Source organism: Phyllostomus hastatus, unplaced genomic scaffold (assembly GCF_019186645.2).
Source record: "Phyllostomus hastatus isolate PE091 unplaced genomic scaffold, TTU_PhHast_1.1 phas_contig_150, whole genome shotgun sequence".
NCBI classification, from domain to species: domain Eukaryota; kingdom Metazoa; phylum Chordata; class Mammalia; order Chiroptera; family Phyllostomidae; genus Phyllostomus; species Phyllostomus hastatus.
Window position 1 is genome coordinate 15,111,051 of NW_025333611.1, and position 15,834 is coordinate 15,126,884.

Genomic DNA, 15,834 nt, shown 5'->3' on the forward strand with positions numbered 1-15,834 from the left:
GCATGGACCTGATTTTGTGGGAGTGGGGGACACCCAGACCAACCCACTGCAAATACCACGATGGTGTAGCAAGCCTGACACAAATTCAGAACTGGATAGAGGTGGATCCACGCCTTCTGTCTGCCACCGGATGTAGCCCAGGCCCCCAGCTTTACAGATGATGGAACTGAGGCCCAGAGGATGAGAGACTTGGACAGTGTCGTACACCTAGGTAATGCCACAGCAGACCAGAACAAAAGGGAGAATACAGAGGTGGGGGTGGGAGAGGGGTGGGGTGGGATGGAGATGAAATTACTGTTTTAGTTGTGGGATAATGGAGAAGGGCATCTTTGCCTTTGAAAATACTGTGCAAAGGGGATCTAGATGGGGCTAATAATAATAATAAAATAATAATAATCCTGTGGAAAATTTAGGCTCCTCGGAAGAATTAGTACCACTCTGAGGATCAGTTTGCAGCAGACTGTCTGCCTTTTTTTTTTTGCACCAAATAAACAAGAGCTCCTCTCAGACTGGTTCCTGAAAGCAACGTGCATACATTTGCCTCCTGGTTGCCATGGTGAATGATGCTGATCTGTTGAAATGAATAATGCGAGTGTTGGGGGCGACAGTGGGATTGCTCAGACGGTGGCGGTGGCGGTGAGAGAGGCATCAGGAGAGCCCAGAGCAGAGGCGGGGAAAAGGCACCATTCCCTTAGTCCGGGTCCACTCTGCCTCTGAGGGCTGCGCTCCAACCAGACAAGCTGCAAGCATCAGGTAAGGGACATAAATGGCTCTTCTTGGAAAAGGAAATGGCTCTTCCTTTCACACTCGCTTGGAGGAGGGCCAGGCAATGGTCATACGAATAGCTACAAATCGGGGGAATTTCCAAAAAGAAGCAGAAGAAGAAAAAAATAAATAAGGGAGATGGAATTGGTCCTAAAAGCGGAGGATGCTGCTAGCATCTTGACAGAAAGCCCTTAAATATGCCTGCTGTTGGAACTCAGTCTGCAAAGACAGCCAGCAGCAGGGGGGAGGCAAACGGGAGAAAAGATTCATGACAAGAGACAGATTCCTGATCACCCCTGCTGGAAGGGTTTTACGAAGGTCGTTGCCTCTGCACCCTTAGTAAAGAATTAGGCTCTTTCCCCGTGGTCAGAAGTGTATGTATAAAGCTGGGCGGGGTGTCGGGGAGCCCACCGCAAGGAGTGCTAATATTCAGTGTCCTTGGCAAATGACCTCCCCTGGAGGGACCTGAGCACAGTCATCCCCTTTCATCCCCATCTTTCGGGGAGGAAATTTTCTGCCAAACAGAAAGGAACTGCTCCCCTTCTTGAGCATTTTAGTTCCCTGTCATCCTTAGAGAAGAAAAACAAGGATTGAAAAATCACTCACGTCCTCTTAGGAAGGAATAGGGGCATGGACACAGAAGGTTGGAGGGTGGCAGGGAGGACAGAGAGCAGCTTGGATCAGAAATCAGCCTGGCTTAATATCCAGTTCTGGTTGAACCCTGATTGACGGTTTTCCACCATGCCACTGCAGTCTAAAGCAAAGCCTCCTGCACCGCATGCGAGAGGAGGAGCAGAGAACAGAGCTGGGTGGGGGGAACTGCCCATCACCTTACACGGACTGCATGCGGCTGTCCTGGAATTTTAGATCGGGGCGAGTCAGTGAAGGGGAAATAAATACACAGGGTTCAAGAGGAGTGAAAAGGCTTGCAGGTGGCGCGCCCTTCCCAAAGCAAGAAGGCTGGTGATCTGAGGGCTCGTTTGACTTGTTTGGAAAAACAGCACTGGGTCCTCGGGCCAGCCTCCCTTTTTGCAGTAACTTTCTATTACTGAACCCAGTGGCCTTGCATTGGAAAGCCCAGCAGTTCAGTGGCTTTGAGTCTGGTTCTTCTTCGCCGAGTCACCTCAGATTGCTCATCTGTAAAATGGGGATCTAGCGCGGACAGTGCGTTGAGGAGTTAAGGAGATTTATTATTGTATGTGGCACACCTAGTGTGACTTGTGACACAGCCATGGCACGCTAACCATTGGTAATACTGCCACTATTAACATTCATAGGACCGGTAATATTAAATAGTAACAGCTGTGCCAGTATTCAGAGCTGACTGTACTGACCCAGGAAGCTAATTTCCTGCGCACCCCTGGCTTTGAAAAAAATAAACAAAACAAGAGCTGAGGCTTTGGGGAGAAATCAGCTGCCCAGGAGTGATGAAGCGGATCTCCTCTTGCCATGGGCAACAGAACCGGGAGGCAGAATGTTCTAGATGGCTGAGCTACCAGCACTCGGAGCAGATGTAAGAAGCCCAGAAGGGAAACTGAGGAGAAACACCTGCCTGACTTGGAAGTCACACACCTGTGTGGGACACCTCCTGTCCCTGCATGACTCATGCAGGGACTCAGAGGTTGTCCTTTCAGTGCTTTTCTTCCCTTTTTTTTTTTTGAAGGGGTGGGAACCATGTTGTATTCAAAGGATCCGGCCTGGGCTGGATGAGGCTAGGAGACGTGGGCCCATCATTTTTAGGTCTGCAGGCCACCAGCTTTGGCATACAAAAGCCCCAGTTTGAACTCCTGCCCTGCCGTTGTTTAGCTATGCCTGGTTGAGTAATGTCGTCTCTTGGCCTCCATTTTTTTCTGTTTGTAAAATGGGGGCAATGTTAGTCTCCATCACGAATGTTCCGTAAACAGTGGCTGTGATTATCATAAACAGCTACTCAGCTGAGGGGAAGTCACTCTTTACTTCCATTCTGGTTGCAGAATCAGGATGAACATCGAGGTTGGCAACGTTTCTTACACGGGAGCCATCGTGTCCTGGTCGTCCTCGGAGCCCTGCCTGGAGGACTACTACCATATCATGTACAGGCCCAACTGGAACAGCATCTTCTCCGGCTATCTTCGCTACAGCTTCCAACACGAGGAGAAGGTGCCTAAGACCGTCAGCAAGGTGGTGCTGGACCATCTCACCCCTTCCACTTTCTACTTCCTGTGCGTCAGCTGCAAGAAGATCACCTTCCCCTACAGGCACTACTGCACCATGTTCCACACCATGGAGAAGAGTCCGCTGTCTTCCGGAAGCCCCCTGGTGGACCCCCATGTCTCCCTGTGGGTCCTGCTGGCCATTCTGATGGCCTGCTTCACGGCCGTCTTAGCATTCGTCTGCCTCCAGTTCTGGTGCATCCGCTGCCACGAGCCCCGCTGGTCCTACAGAGCCGGCCACATGGAGGAAGCCAATGGGCGGGTGAGGTGGCCAGAGGAGGCCCGCGTCCTGGGTCTGAGGGATGAAGACCAGCAGCGGCTTCCCCTGGTGGAAATGCCCCACGAGGATTCCGGAGCCGGGACGGAAGCGGAAGCGGAAGCGGAAGCGGAAGCCGACCAGGCTGCCTCTGACGCGGGTGATGACCAGCCTGCCATTCCGCCCCAGTTCAAGGAGTGAGAGGTGGGGGGGGGGGGGGGAGGCAGCCCTCACCATGTAGCATGACGCCCTCCACAGAGTAGCTCCTTTGTAAAAATGTGTCTGTAGACTCACTACCCACGTCTCCCCTCAAAGGCCAGCGTTCTTCCGGACCCCCTGGGTCCACAGATGCCCCGTGACAAAGCTTCTCAGGCCAGCAGACAGGTACCCACCCTGGTGTGCTGAGGTAGACACGTGGCATCACTTAGAAGTGTCCATTTGAGGAGGGGCAGCTCGCAATTTTAGAAGTTATTTTAATATTAAAGCAAATACGAATATATCAAGACGTAGAAACTGAAATGTGCATGACTTAAATAAAACACAATGTTCCAAGGCAGTTTTGGGGTTGAAGACGGGCTCTCTGGATTATGGTCTCAGTGAGCTTCCAGGCAGGACCGCAGACGCGCCTGCGGCTGGGGGTGGTTTTGGAAAGGTGGGACAAGGCTTGCTCTCGAGTGTTTTCCGGCTTTCGGGCAATCGCATGTCACCTCGTACATCATTTTCATTTTTTTAAGCCATATACTATCTTTACTATTATTAGCAAGTATTTTTATTTTATTTATTTTTATAAGATTTTACTCATTTATTTTTAGAAAGAGGGGAAGGGAGGGAGACAGAGAGGGAGAGAGACATCCATTTGTGGTTGCCTCTCGTCTGCTCCCTCCTGGGGATCTGACCTGCAACCCAGGCATGTGCCTTGACTGGGAATGGAACCTGTGACCCTTTGGTTCGCAGGCCAGCACTCAATGCACTGAGCCACACTGGCCAGGGCACAAATATTTTTAAGTTGACTCATTTAAAAAATGTAAACATATTTTAAAAGGCAGCCTTACATTACTCTGAAAATGAATACCACCACCCTCCTGCTATAAATAGAAGAGACATAAGAATAAACAGAATGAAAACAAAATCATAAACCTGACTTAGACACCACTGCCTACTGAAGACTCCAAGGTTAAGGCTCACTTTCTAATCTTCAGTAAAAAGGGAGATTAGCAAGCACTGGAGAAGTATTAAGGACCCATTAGCACCAGCGGAAGTCTTTCTCCCTGACATAATCCACGAGGTTTGAAAACTACCTAAAATGCGCTCTGGAGGCATCTGATTTAAGACAGGTGTGCTGGACAGACCGGCTGTCCTGGAGAAGCCCCCTGTCTTCCCTCGGCTTCATCCTAAGACCTTCTAAGCCCCACCTTTAGGGCCAACTGGCGGGAACTCACCTTGGCTCATCCCACTTCCTGAGCTAGGGCTCCCCGACCCAGGGGATGACCTTTCCTAAGAGTGTTCTGTTTACCCAGTCGGCTCCTCTTCTAAGTTCACGTGAACATGGGCTCAAAGGTGGCCGTTTTTGTTCCACCGCAAGGAGAAAGTTTGGCTTTTGTGTTGTTGTTGACCCATTTCACCATTTCGGTGGCATTCTTTAGTCTTCCCATAACTGCCGTCTTCCCAGGGTGAGAAGTGACTCTCCTACCTATGCCATGTGACAGGGGGACCTGGAGAACGGTGTTGCTCTGTCACCACCCTGGGCGTGGGACTGGAGCGTGAGGAGGGCAGAGGTGACGTCTGTTTTAATCTCTAGTGTATCCTCAGCATGTAAAAGCGAGCCGTGTCTGGCCTAGAGTGAGTGCTTAGTGAGTGTCTGTTTCATGGACGGCAGGGACTGAGGGTCTGGCACAGGCACCGCTGGGGACCGTCAGTTAGCATCAGGCTGTGTGCGTGTGAACAGTGCAGCACAGGCAGAAGACAGAGTTCTCAGTTCTGGCTCCGGTCACCTGGACTTCCTTCAAAGCATCACCTTCCCAACCACTTCCAGTCAGCACATCCCTTCTATCTATAGAGCACAGATCCCAGAGTCACAGGACGGTACCACAATGAGTCGACAGAAACCGGAGGCGATGGGACACCAAGACGAGAAACCCCATGCATGCATCGCCCCGCTTACCTACCCCCAAAGCTCCTGCACAGGATTCAACCCCAGGCCTGTGTTCACCCCTGTCCTTGCTAGTTGTGAACAAATAAAGATGAATAAACACGCAGTTGTTTCCGCCTGGATCTCACTGCTGCCTCGTTATCTCCACACCTTGCTTTTCTGATGCAGGGAACACGTTTCTAGCCTCTTTGGCTCACTAGTTCTCTTAGAAGTAGGACACAGGCAAGACTACTCACCTTGGACCCGTAGAGGTAATAAGGCTGGACGTTGGCAGGTTTATCCCGTTGCGGCTCTTGGGTGAAAGGAATGGCAGTTCGGACAAAACTGGGAGAAGAAAAGAGATGGGACAGGAGTTAACTGGGTCCTCACATTCTTCAGGGGACACAATATGGTGGGAGCCCTTCCTGACCGGGTGGTGGCTGCCTGTAAGGGTACGGAATCAAGTTCTCTAACATACTCCCAATGCAACCACTGCCTCCTCTGCACAGACGGGCAAACTGTGGTCCAGATTCACAGGTTGATTTGGGGCTTGTGGCTGCTCAGAACAGTGGGCTGGGCGTGAGCATGGCCTTCTCCGGGGTGCCACCTCTCCATCCTCGGGCTGGTTTCTCAAGAGGTGGGTTCTGCAAACTCTTTCTGCACAGGCCCTGACGGCCAATATTTCCAGCTTTGCCCGCCAGATGGCCTCTTTCATGAAGACTCAGCTCTGCTGGTAGCAGGGAAGCACCCGTAAACAGTAGTAGATGAATGAGCATTGGCTGAGTTCCTGTGAATTTTAAATAATTTTCACTTGTCACCAAATTATAATTCTTCTTTGGGCTTTTTCCCCGCTTAAAAAATGTCAAAACCATTCTTAGCTCATGGGCTGTACAAAAATAGTCAGGAACTAGATGTGGTTTGCGGGCCAAGAAAGTTACAAGCCCCAAATCTTCAGAGAACGGGAAGTGCATCTGGCCAAGTGCACGGGTTCAGGGCAGTGGTGGATTCCTCCCAGGCCTTCCGTTCACGCAGCACACACTGACTCAGTGCCGGCTCTGAGGATCCTAGAGGACCTGGGAACACAGTGTCGCTCATCCTCATGGGCTTACTTTGTGCGTGAACACCTCCCACCGGGGTTTGAACCTGAGGGGATAAGGGGTGAGGTCTTGTTTCTACCTTGGCGCCTGGCCCCGAGTTGTGTGCACCTTGTGGGAGACGCGTTCCACTCCATCGTGTGTGTGTGTGTGTGTGCTCTGCACATGTGTGCCTGTTTGCACACATGTGTTCCCATACATGGATGCCCTCACAGAGTACCATCCGATCATGTCACTTCCTTCCTTAAACTGTTCCAAGGGTCCTAAGTGCCCCATCCTGGCCTGTGGCCTGTGTGGTCCTGCCTCTTCCTGCATCCTGACGTCATCTCTTGGTACCATTCCCCATGCCACCTGCTCCACTCTGCCAGCTTCCCGGCTTCTTAGAAACTTTGCCTGGAACCCTGTTCTTCTGCCTTTCCGCTTTATTGATTCCTACTCAGCCTCTGCACTGCAACTCAAGCACACTTCCTCAGAGGAGGAAGCCTCTCTTGAGGTTTGCGTCGCTTCCTGCACTGGTACCGGTGATGCTGTTCTCTCTCCTGGCTCTGAGGGTTTTCTTCCATCTCCACATTCACTGCTTATCACAGTATATTTGTCATGCGATAAGTCACTCGATCAATCCTGCAATTGTTTGATCTAGCCTGAAGGCTCCAAGAGGCGGGAGGGTGTCTGTTTGCCTCCAGCACGGAGCCTGCACCCAGAGGGGCTCTGTGAGATGCCCGCTGCAGGAACAAGCTGACACCTGTGCGGGGCCTAGTTTGGAGGAGGCAGCTGGCTGCTCTCCGGGCCCCACCGCACCCCAGGGCCCTCTGCTCGGGGACTCCCTTACCGGTTGGTGGACCCGTTGTAGCAATAGTTGGGGAGGAAGTCGAAGTTCAGCTCCCAGAAGACGTGCAGGGTGATGCGGCCGTAGGGGGCAGACACGTTGTGATTGGCCTCCCGGAACATGGCGTCGAAGCTGTCCAGGGTCATGTGCTTGCACAGCAGCCGGTGCGTGAGCCGGTTGATCTCCAGCAGCCACTCCAGCTCCTGGCCAGAGAGAGACCCCGCAGCTGCTGAGAACTTACATGCCACTTAGCCTTACCGATCCCTGTCACGCAGGGGAGAGTCCCTCACACATCCTCCCAACTGCCGACATGGGGACCTGGACCCCGGCTGTGGCAAATGACCACGTTCCCTTCTGAGGAGAGGAAGCAATTGGCAGATATTGCCAAGGGAGGCTGCATGCCTGTCCCAGGAAGAGGACCACAAACCATGTCCACCTCCCCTGTCCACTGCCCTCTGGGCACAAGCATGCCTACTTGCTTTCCAAAGACACTGCCCAGCTGGCTGGGCCCCAGGAGACACAAGCAGAGTCCATCTTGTATTTCTGTCCTCATCTACTTCACGGTGCATGATGACTGGAATCTCATTCTTCCAGCTGCTATTCCAGAATTGAAATCCTGGTTTTGACTTTCTTTTGAGAAATGGCAGGAGCTGCTCTCACTGAGCCCCATTCTGATGCTACAACAATTAGATGGACCTTTTTCTGGGCAGCGACACTCACAACCCACCCCAGGACTCCTTCCTGCCCAGCCTGTCTCACTTCCCTGTCTGGCCCCTACAGCAATTTAAGTCTGCCAGCTTCGATCCAGTTCTGTACCCCCAGTGCAGAGCCACAGAATCTGAGTTTCAGAGTGGCAAAGCCCCAAGATTGGAAGCATGGCCTAAGGACTCCCCCTGACAACACTCTGGCCCCCAACCAAAGTTAGGGGTGCTGGTGGCTGATGAGAATGAGTGAGTCCTTGGTGCGGGCTGCCTCCTGTGACCATAGACAACTGAGCACCATGTCCCGCCCCTGCCCTGTCAGTCTGGCCCCCTGGTCGTCCCATCCCCTGGCTGCACTCTGCTGAACTGCCCTTCTGATGTGCTTTTGCTTTTATGTTGTAAAACCATTTTTACTTTTCAAAGGGCTTTCTTAGCAATGGTTTCTTTTCTCCAGACAGCTGGCTGTGTACAGGGGCCAAACACCTGATGATCTGGAATCAGAAGACCTGGGTTCGCATCCTAAGCCCTGTCACATACGTCCTGGGTGACCTTGGGCAAGTTACTTAACCTGCCGAGCCTCCCTTTCCTCCTCTATGAAACATTCACTTGCAACGGGTAAAAATAATAAAAGGAGTAAATGCTAATGAGTTCATTTCTAAGAGGAATGAGTTGTTCTATTCCGGGGAAGATAACTATACCTAAGGAACCGGGGAACAATTTCTGTCCTAATGTTCTGTGCTTTTAACGGTCCTGTGAATGCATCAGCGTCAACAAGGGACATTGCAGGAATGTTCTCAGTTCCGTGACGTGGGGGCGGCTGGAAGTGGAGGTCCCCGGTGCCTGCCACCAGCAGTACAGGGGTGTGTCTTCGTGACATAACCCCAGCTGTGCTCTCGCCTCAGCAGGAATGCAGGGCACAGCGCACCAGGTGCAGCGGGCTTAAAGGGGACACGTGCGAGGTCCAGGTATCTTCAAGAGGATATCAGCATTCCACAGTGAAGTCGATTTACTGAGGAAATACAACACCCACATGGGCAATTTCTGTGAAATAGTGGAGAGAGCTCTTCAAGGGGAACCAGAAAGCCCAAGTGTCAGCCACAGGTTAACTGGCTCTGTGGCCCCAGGGAGGTGAGAAGATTGGGAGTCTCGAACTCGGGCACAGTGAGACCCGGGAGGTCCAATACACGAATGTAGTGTCCCAAGGGGCTTGCGGGGAACCACAGGCAGTGCAGCCAGGCTGAGGGCAAAGGCCAGGCAACTGTTACCATCTGGGGAGGCTGGTCTGGTGCTGCCAGAGCTTCTGCGGGATGACTCGAGTTCCTCCAAACGTTAAATGTTGGCTTGAAATTTCAAATATGCTCTGCAGCTTGAACGTCACAGGCTGCCAGCTCCCAACCTCAGCCTCAGATCTCTCGGAGGACCTGAGTGCCCGGCTGTGTGGGGGTGGGGGGGGGGACCGGGCTGGCCAGGAGCCTCTGCAGCCCTCCCAGCTCTGCATCACGATGCTGCCCCTTCTCAGGATGGAGTTTCTATGGGCGAGGGAAGGGCTGAGGGGACCACATTCCTTGGTCTGTTTCTCAGAAGAGGCAGAAGCTTCTCAGCAGAGGTGAGTGGGGGGTCTTCTGAGCCTAAAGGAGAGAGGGGCCCTGGGGTCTCCTCTTCAAGGGCTTCCCGGGAAGTGGCTACTCTCCTGGGGGCCATCGTCCTCTCCTGGGGGCTTTCACCAAGTGCGCTGGTGTTGTTTCAGCTCAAAGAACATTCAGTGCCTTTCAAAGGGAGGGGAGAGGCCGCCCCCACACACCCAACCCAGTTTTCGCATAAGCTGCGCTCATTCATTAGTGGAAGACTGCAAGGCACAGAGAATAAGAAGATGAAAACAAAAATCCCACTGCTCGGAGATAATCACTGCTAACATTCTGGCACAAACAGAGAAAAATCTATTTCTTAAAATAGATTTCCCAGAAGAAGGTGTGCTATATTACAGTCTCTTCAAGTCAGCGACCCAGGACTTAGGTGGGCGGTGGGGTCAAGTCGTGTTATGAAATGTTGCTGAAAATTCACCCTGAGAACATTTCGTTGCAGCTGCAAATTTCGACGTCCCTCTCATCTGTTTCTCTTTCCCCGTAGGCTATTATTTATTAAGTGTCATGAACTATGCAAAGCTCCTTCCAGACAGGATCTCATTTCATCCTTACAACAACGCGGTGAGGTGAATGCTAATAGTTCCTCCATCGCGCAGACAGGGGAACAGGCCTAGAGAAGAGGGTGAGTTGCCAAGGTCACCCAGCTAGTGAGTGGCAAGGTCATGACTCCAGAGCCCTTACTTCTTAATCACTTTTTTTTTTTACTACTTTGTCCACTTGAAAAAAAAAACCTTTTAATTTTGAAGTAATTTTAGACTAACACAAAATGGGAAACGACAGAGTTCCTGCATATCCTCAACCCTGTGTAACCAATGGTAACATCGTGCACGGCCGTCGTCTAGTTGGCAGAGGTGGGAAGTTAACATTGGTACCATACCACTGACTCGATGGCAGACCGCATTTGAATTTCACCTGCCTGTCCCCCAAGGTCCTTCTTTCTGCTCTCGAATGTAATCTAGCCTCCCACGTCGCATCTAGTTGTCCTGTCTTCAGGTCTTTTCTGGTCTCCAACAGCTTTCTGTCTTTTGTGGTCTTCTCTGATCCGGATGCTTTTGAAAGTCCTGCTCACTTTTTTTTTTTTTTGGTTTTGGAATGTCACTTGATTTGGGTTTATGAGCTTTTTCTCGTGATTAGACAGAGATTGTGCCTTTTGGCAAGAATACCACAGAAAAATACATACTGGGGACACACGACTCTATGGAACTACTGCTGGTGATGTTAACCTTTGAAAACCCGGCATCTGCCAAGTGTCCCCACTGCAAAGTCTCTGCTCTTCTATTTGGAGATAACAAATGTCTTGGAGAAGATCATTTGATATGACACAAGTATCCTGTTTCTTCCCAAAGGTTTCTGGAGGATCTTTTATTGTGGGAAAATAATACCTGACATGAAGTGCACCATTTTAACCATGCTGAAAGGCGCAGGCCCGTGGCAGTCAGCACCTTCCCGCGTGGCACCATCGCCACCACCCGTCTCCAGGACTTCTCCATCGTCCTCAACGGGAACTCTGCGCTCACTGAACACCGACTCTCCACCCCACTTTCTGTCTCCGTGAATCTGGCTGCTCTAGGAATCTCCTAATAGGAGGAATCATACGACATTCTCCTCGAAGTTCTGCCTGCTAATTTTAGCATCCGTGGCCGGATCTTGCCAGCAGCAATGACCACCGTGGTGATCTAGTGGTGATGTTCTAGTTCCCTCACTCCTTCTACTCTTCTGCTTCTGAAAGCATCCCAGCCTTCCTTTGATCCACTGGGAGACTGATCAGTGAAGTTTATCTCATTCTTGGAGAACGAAAATTACCAGAAAAGTTCAGATACTGTTTAATAGGAGAAGAGAGTAGGTCCATGCTTGTCCATCAGAACGGACTATATAATTTGCAGGTCCCTTCACAAAATAAAAATGTGGGACCCTTGTTAAAAAATTATTAAGAATTTTTTCCTGGCTGGGTGGCTCAGTTGGTTGGAGCATCGCCCCCTACACCAAAAGGTTGCTGGTTCGATTCCCAGTCAGGGCACATACCAAGGTTGCAGATTCAATCCCCTGTTGGGGCACATACGGGAGGCAACTGATCAATGTTTCTCTCTCTCTCTCTCTCTCTCTCTCTCTCTCTCCCTTCCCCTCTCTCTAAAATCCTCGGGTGAGAATTTAAAAATTATTGAGAATTTCAAGATGGCGACAGCAGAGCATTAAAGCCAGCACAGAGCCCTCTGGGCCCTGGGCCTCAGCACACCCATGAGGCTGACCCTGGTGTGCATCCTTCCCTGGCTTTAGTGGACCACTCTCCTACTGCTCGGATCTGCAGAATCCTAAAGGATAAGCATGTGTCCCCAGGTTGGCCCTCCGGAGAGATTTCAAGAGCTCTCTCCACTCCCGCTCTCCCGGCAATTGGGAGGGTGGGATTATTCTCATTCTTAAATCTACTCTTCCTGCTCCATTCAGAAAGGAAAGAGACTCACTGCTTCTCCTTAACTGGCCTGGTACTAGGCTCACAACAATGTCCACCAAAAATCCCAGAGTTCCCATGTCTTACCACAATGGAGGTCAGGTCCTCACTCTCGAAGCGGCTGATGGCCTGGTCCAGGGACTTATACATGGCGGCAGAGATGCGCTGAGTAATGAGTCTGTTCAGGTCAATGGATCTCCCCAAGAGCTGGATGGAAGGCAGAGAGGGAAGAGTGACCCAAGGTGTGTGCAGGCGCATGACAACTAAATGCAACACACTAATAGAAACTTGGATCATATAAATATATTTTATATATTGACTGTGTTTGTGAGACAGAAAATACACGTGAGGAAGAGAAAGCGAAGCAAATGTGGTAAGGCATTAATAATCATGAATCTGTTTAGAGAGTATATGTGTGCTCAGTGGATTATTCCCTCAAGTTTCCTGTAGTTTTGAAACATACAGCGTTGAGGGAAAACACAATTCGTTCAGACTGTAGGACGAGGCCCAGGAGAGACTCTGGCATCCTGTGCAAGGCCAGCATCCTAAATTTGGCCTTGAGGTTCTTCCTGAATCAGTCTGCCCTGTGCCCCAATTCATAGTCACCCGGGAACAGCCGCCTCCTCAGCAAGGACGTGCTGCTTGCCTTTGTGGGGATGAGGTTAACAGCAAGGGGATGAAGGGCTGCTTACAGAAGGGAAAATGTAGCTTGCACTGGGGAACACATGGGCATTGTGGCAGATGCTATGTAGATAGCAATGAACATTTATTGACTACCTGCTGTGTGCACTGTGCTTTGCTAGGTGCCCAAGGATTATTCTTAACTGTTTAATTTTTTTCCTATTTATCTTCTAGGAGTGAATTTTCTACCACCTGCCTAGGGCCATCTTGTGCACACATGAAGTCCTCAGTATTAAATATCCTGAGGCTAATTCTGGCTGCAGCAGTAAGAGATGGGCATCATTTTCTGAGAGGCTGACGGAAAAGCAGCAAGCCCCTGCTGTTGGCAGAGGTGAGACTGTTCTTCTTCCTCTTGTGATTCTCCATTTCTCTGGGATTTCTCACAGCAGTGGGAATGCCCAGGGCTTCCAAGGTGACTCCTCTCATCCTTACCTACAGCAACCTCTCAGTGGAGCCTCTGCCCCCCTTCACCTGCATCTTCCCACAAGCACCGTGGACCACGTAATAAGCACCCAGAGGTCACGGCATAAAGGCCATTTCACACCACTGCTTGGCCGCCAGCAGGGTGCAGGAGTAGGGCGCAGTCTGCCGGAGCATCTCTTACTCTGCCTGCCTGGTTCCGTTAACGCTTTTAAGCAAGGATGTATGTTTCTGAGCTCCTGACAGCATTTTCTCTCCATCTGGGGTCAAATATTAACAAAAACCAACTCCACAAAAACAAATAACTTCTGCCCGGTGTTTAGTCCGACATGCTTTGTTTCGAAGGCCCGCAGAGCTCTCCTTCCCTGAGCCTGTTCGGGGATAGATGTCGGAGCAGCAGCCCCAAGCAAGGAAGCGGGCTGCTGCTTAGGACGGGAAGACAAAAGGTCCTGTGGCCACAGAGGTGAGCTGCGCACGGGCTGAGAAGCCTAGAACCTGAACCAGAGGAAGCCCAGTGCCTCTTTCTGGCTTTTGACTCTGAGGCTGTGTCACGACGGCGCTCAGACAGACATCCCCACGGGGAGATGTGGGGGGCAGACGACAGACGGCCCTGGCTTCTGGTCTCCACGCTCACTGCTCAGCGGCTCTCTCCTGCCCTGTTCCTTCTCCTCTTGGCTGCCTTTCCCCCTTACCTGCACGTGTCTCTGTTTCAGCAGCGTCTCGTAGCGGTTGGACGGCGGGTACGGGATGATGACGCCGTAGTTCTTGCACTCGGCCCGGAAGCGTTTGTCCAGCAGCACACTGTGGGGGAGGAAAGGGGACGCAAGGTCAGCAAGCATGACTGTGAACAGTTTTCAGCTGCTCAGCCATGTCCAAGGGATCTACTCATGAGGCACCAACTTATATGTTTTAAATATAATTGTTTTTCTGTTCGAAAGCAAACTTCTTCAAATTTCTTTTCAGCCACTAGAGCTCAATATGTGAAACGGCACTTCTAAGGCAAAGACTGGCAACACAGAAGTTCAGCTGCTCTCCTCTTGTATTCACTTACCAAAAAATAGGACAATAAAAATAAAAACAAATGCATGCGTGTTTCGCACGTCCCATAGCCTTTCTCAGGACAGAATGTCCCCGAGAGGACACGCTCTAAGCACTAGGAATACAAAGTGCGTGTCCTCGTGAAGCCCGTGTTGTGGTGAAGAGAGACGGCTGCTGTAGACCAAAGCAGAGGAGTCAGATAATCCCAAAGAGCACCCGTCTGCACAGCGTTCATTATTGCCAGGTGCACGCACACGATCACGACGCAGTCCCTCTCCGTCTCACAACCAATCTGTGAGTTAGACGCACCGTGACTGAGGCACAGGCTGCAGAGTAATTGGCGCTCTGGAGAGAATGGGACAGGACCCTCTGGCGTTAGGGGGTCAGGGAAGGGCTCTCTGGAGAGGGCTTCTGGGGCAGAGACCTACATGCTGAAAATGGCAAGATCTGGGGCAGACTCTCGCGGGCACATGGGAGCTGGGGAGAAGGAAAGACGTCAGGGTGGAGAAAGGGCAGGGCGTGGCCAAGATCCTGGAGCAAAAACCAAAGTATAAAGTTGGTCTAGGGGCCAGATCACATGGGACAACACAGGCCACAGTAAAGAGGTTAGATGTTTCCTGGATGTAACTGGATGTCATTAGGAGGAAGCCACTGAGCAGGAAAGTGACATAATCCAAATCCACACTCTCCAGTATAGGGAGCGGCGGCCACCACACGAGCTCCGGAGCACCTGAGACGGGCGGGCCCAGGTGCGGATGCACTCGAAGTGTCAAATACATACTACAGTGTGAAGACTTAGGGGGGAAAAAGAAAACTCTCTCTCTCTAATAATTTGTAATTGTTTGTTCCGTGTGGAAACGGAACAAATAGTGCAATTATAGTGCTTTACATAGAGTGGATTACATGACACATAAAATATACTGTTAAAATTAATTTCACCTGTTTTTTTTTCCTTTTCTACATATGGCCACTGAAACTTGTAAAAGGACATGTGTGGCTCACACATACAATGTGTGGTGTGTTTCTGCCGGGCGGCTCTGATCTGGGCCATTCTCCGCCCGCTGGGCCTTCTGACCCTTCCGGCCCCTCTCCAGCTTTGGTCTGCAGCCAGCCTGCCCGCCCACCTTTGGTCTGTGAAGGGACCTGTCCGTGTTCTCATCCACACAGATCCCCTCTCAGCACCCCTAAGGGGTAGGCCTGCTATTATAATTTTTTGAACTTTTCAAGTAATGCATACAATAGATTAGTTCCAGGTGTACAACACAGTGATTTGACATTTATATCCCTTAAGACATGGTCGTCATGGTGAGTCTAATAATTATCTGTCCCCGTACAAAGTTATGACGGTATTATCGACTATGTTCCCTATGCTGCGCACTACCTCTCTGGGGCTTGTTTATTTTGTCACTGGAAGTTTGTACTTCTTATTAAACTTCACCGTTGTCACCCGTCCATCCACCCCTCCCTTCTGGCAACCATTAGTGTATTCTCTGTGTCTATGAATTTGTTTCTGTTTTTATTTTATGTGTTTTGTTTTTCAGATCCCACATATAAGTGGCATCACGTGGTATCTGGCATGCTATTATTATTATTATTGTTAATTATTATACTTCTGCCACAGGGACTATGCACAGGTAGTTCCTC

General features: G+C 50.7%; 2 protein-coding genes across 5 annotated transcripts in view; one reads left to right on the plus strand and one right to left on the minus strand.

Annotated features, from left to right (window-relative positions):
- Positions 1-15,834, minus strand: part of CYFIP2 (cytoplasmic FMR1 interacting protein 2) — a 104,208-nt gene that overhangs the window by 38,686 nt on the left and 49,688 nt on the right. For all 4 annotated transcript variants that reach the window (XM_045820214.1, XM_045820207.1, XM_045820223.1 and 1 more), the window contains exons 20-23: positions 13,845-13,953; positions 12,139-12,258; positions 7,265-7,464; positions 5,599-5,686 (exon numbers count right to left, since the gene is read on the minus strand). In XM_045820214.1, coding sequence (XP_045676170.1) covers positions 5,599-5,686; positions 7,265-7,464; positions 12,139-12,258; positions 13,845-13,953 — 517 coding nt within the window. The remainder of the gene's footprint in view (positions 1-5,598; positions 5,687-7,264; positions 7,465-12,138; positions 12,259-13,844; positions 13,954-15,834) is intronic.
- FNDC9 (fibronectin type III domain containing 9) lies at positions 597-3,414 on the plus strand. Its single transcript, XM_045821532.1, has 2 exons — positions 597-753; positions 2,739-3,414. Exon 2 carries the CDS (start codon positions 2,746-2,748, stop codon positions 3,412-3,414), a length of 669 nt encoding a protein of 222 aa, XP_045677488.1. The 5' UTR covers positions 597-753; positions 2,739-2,745.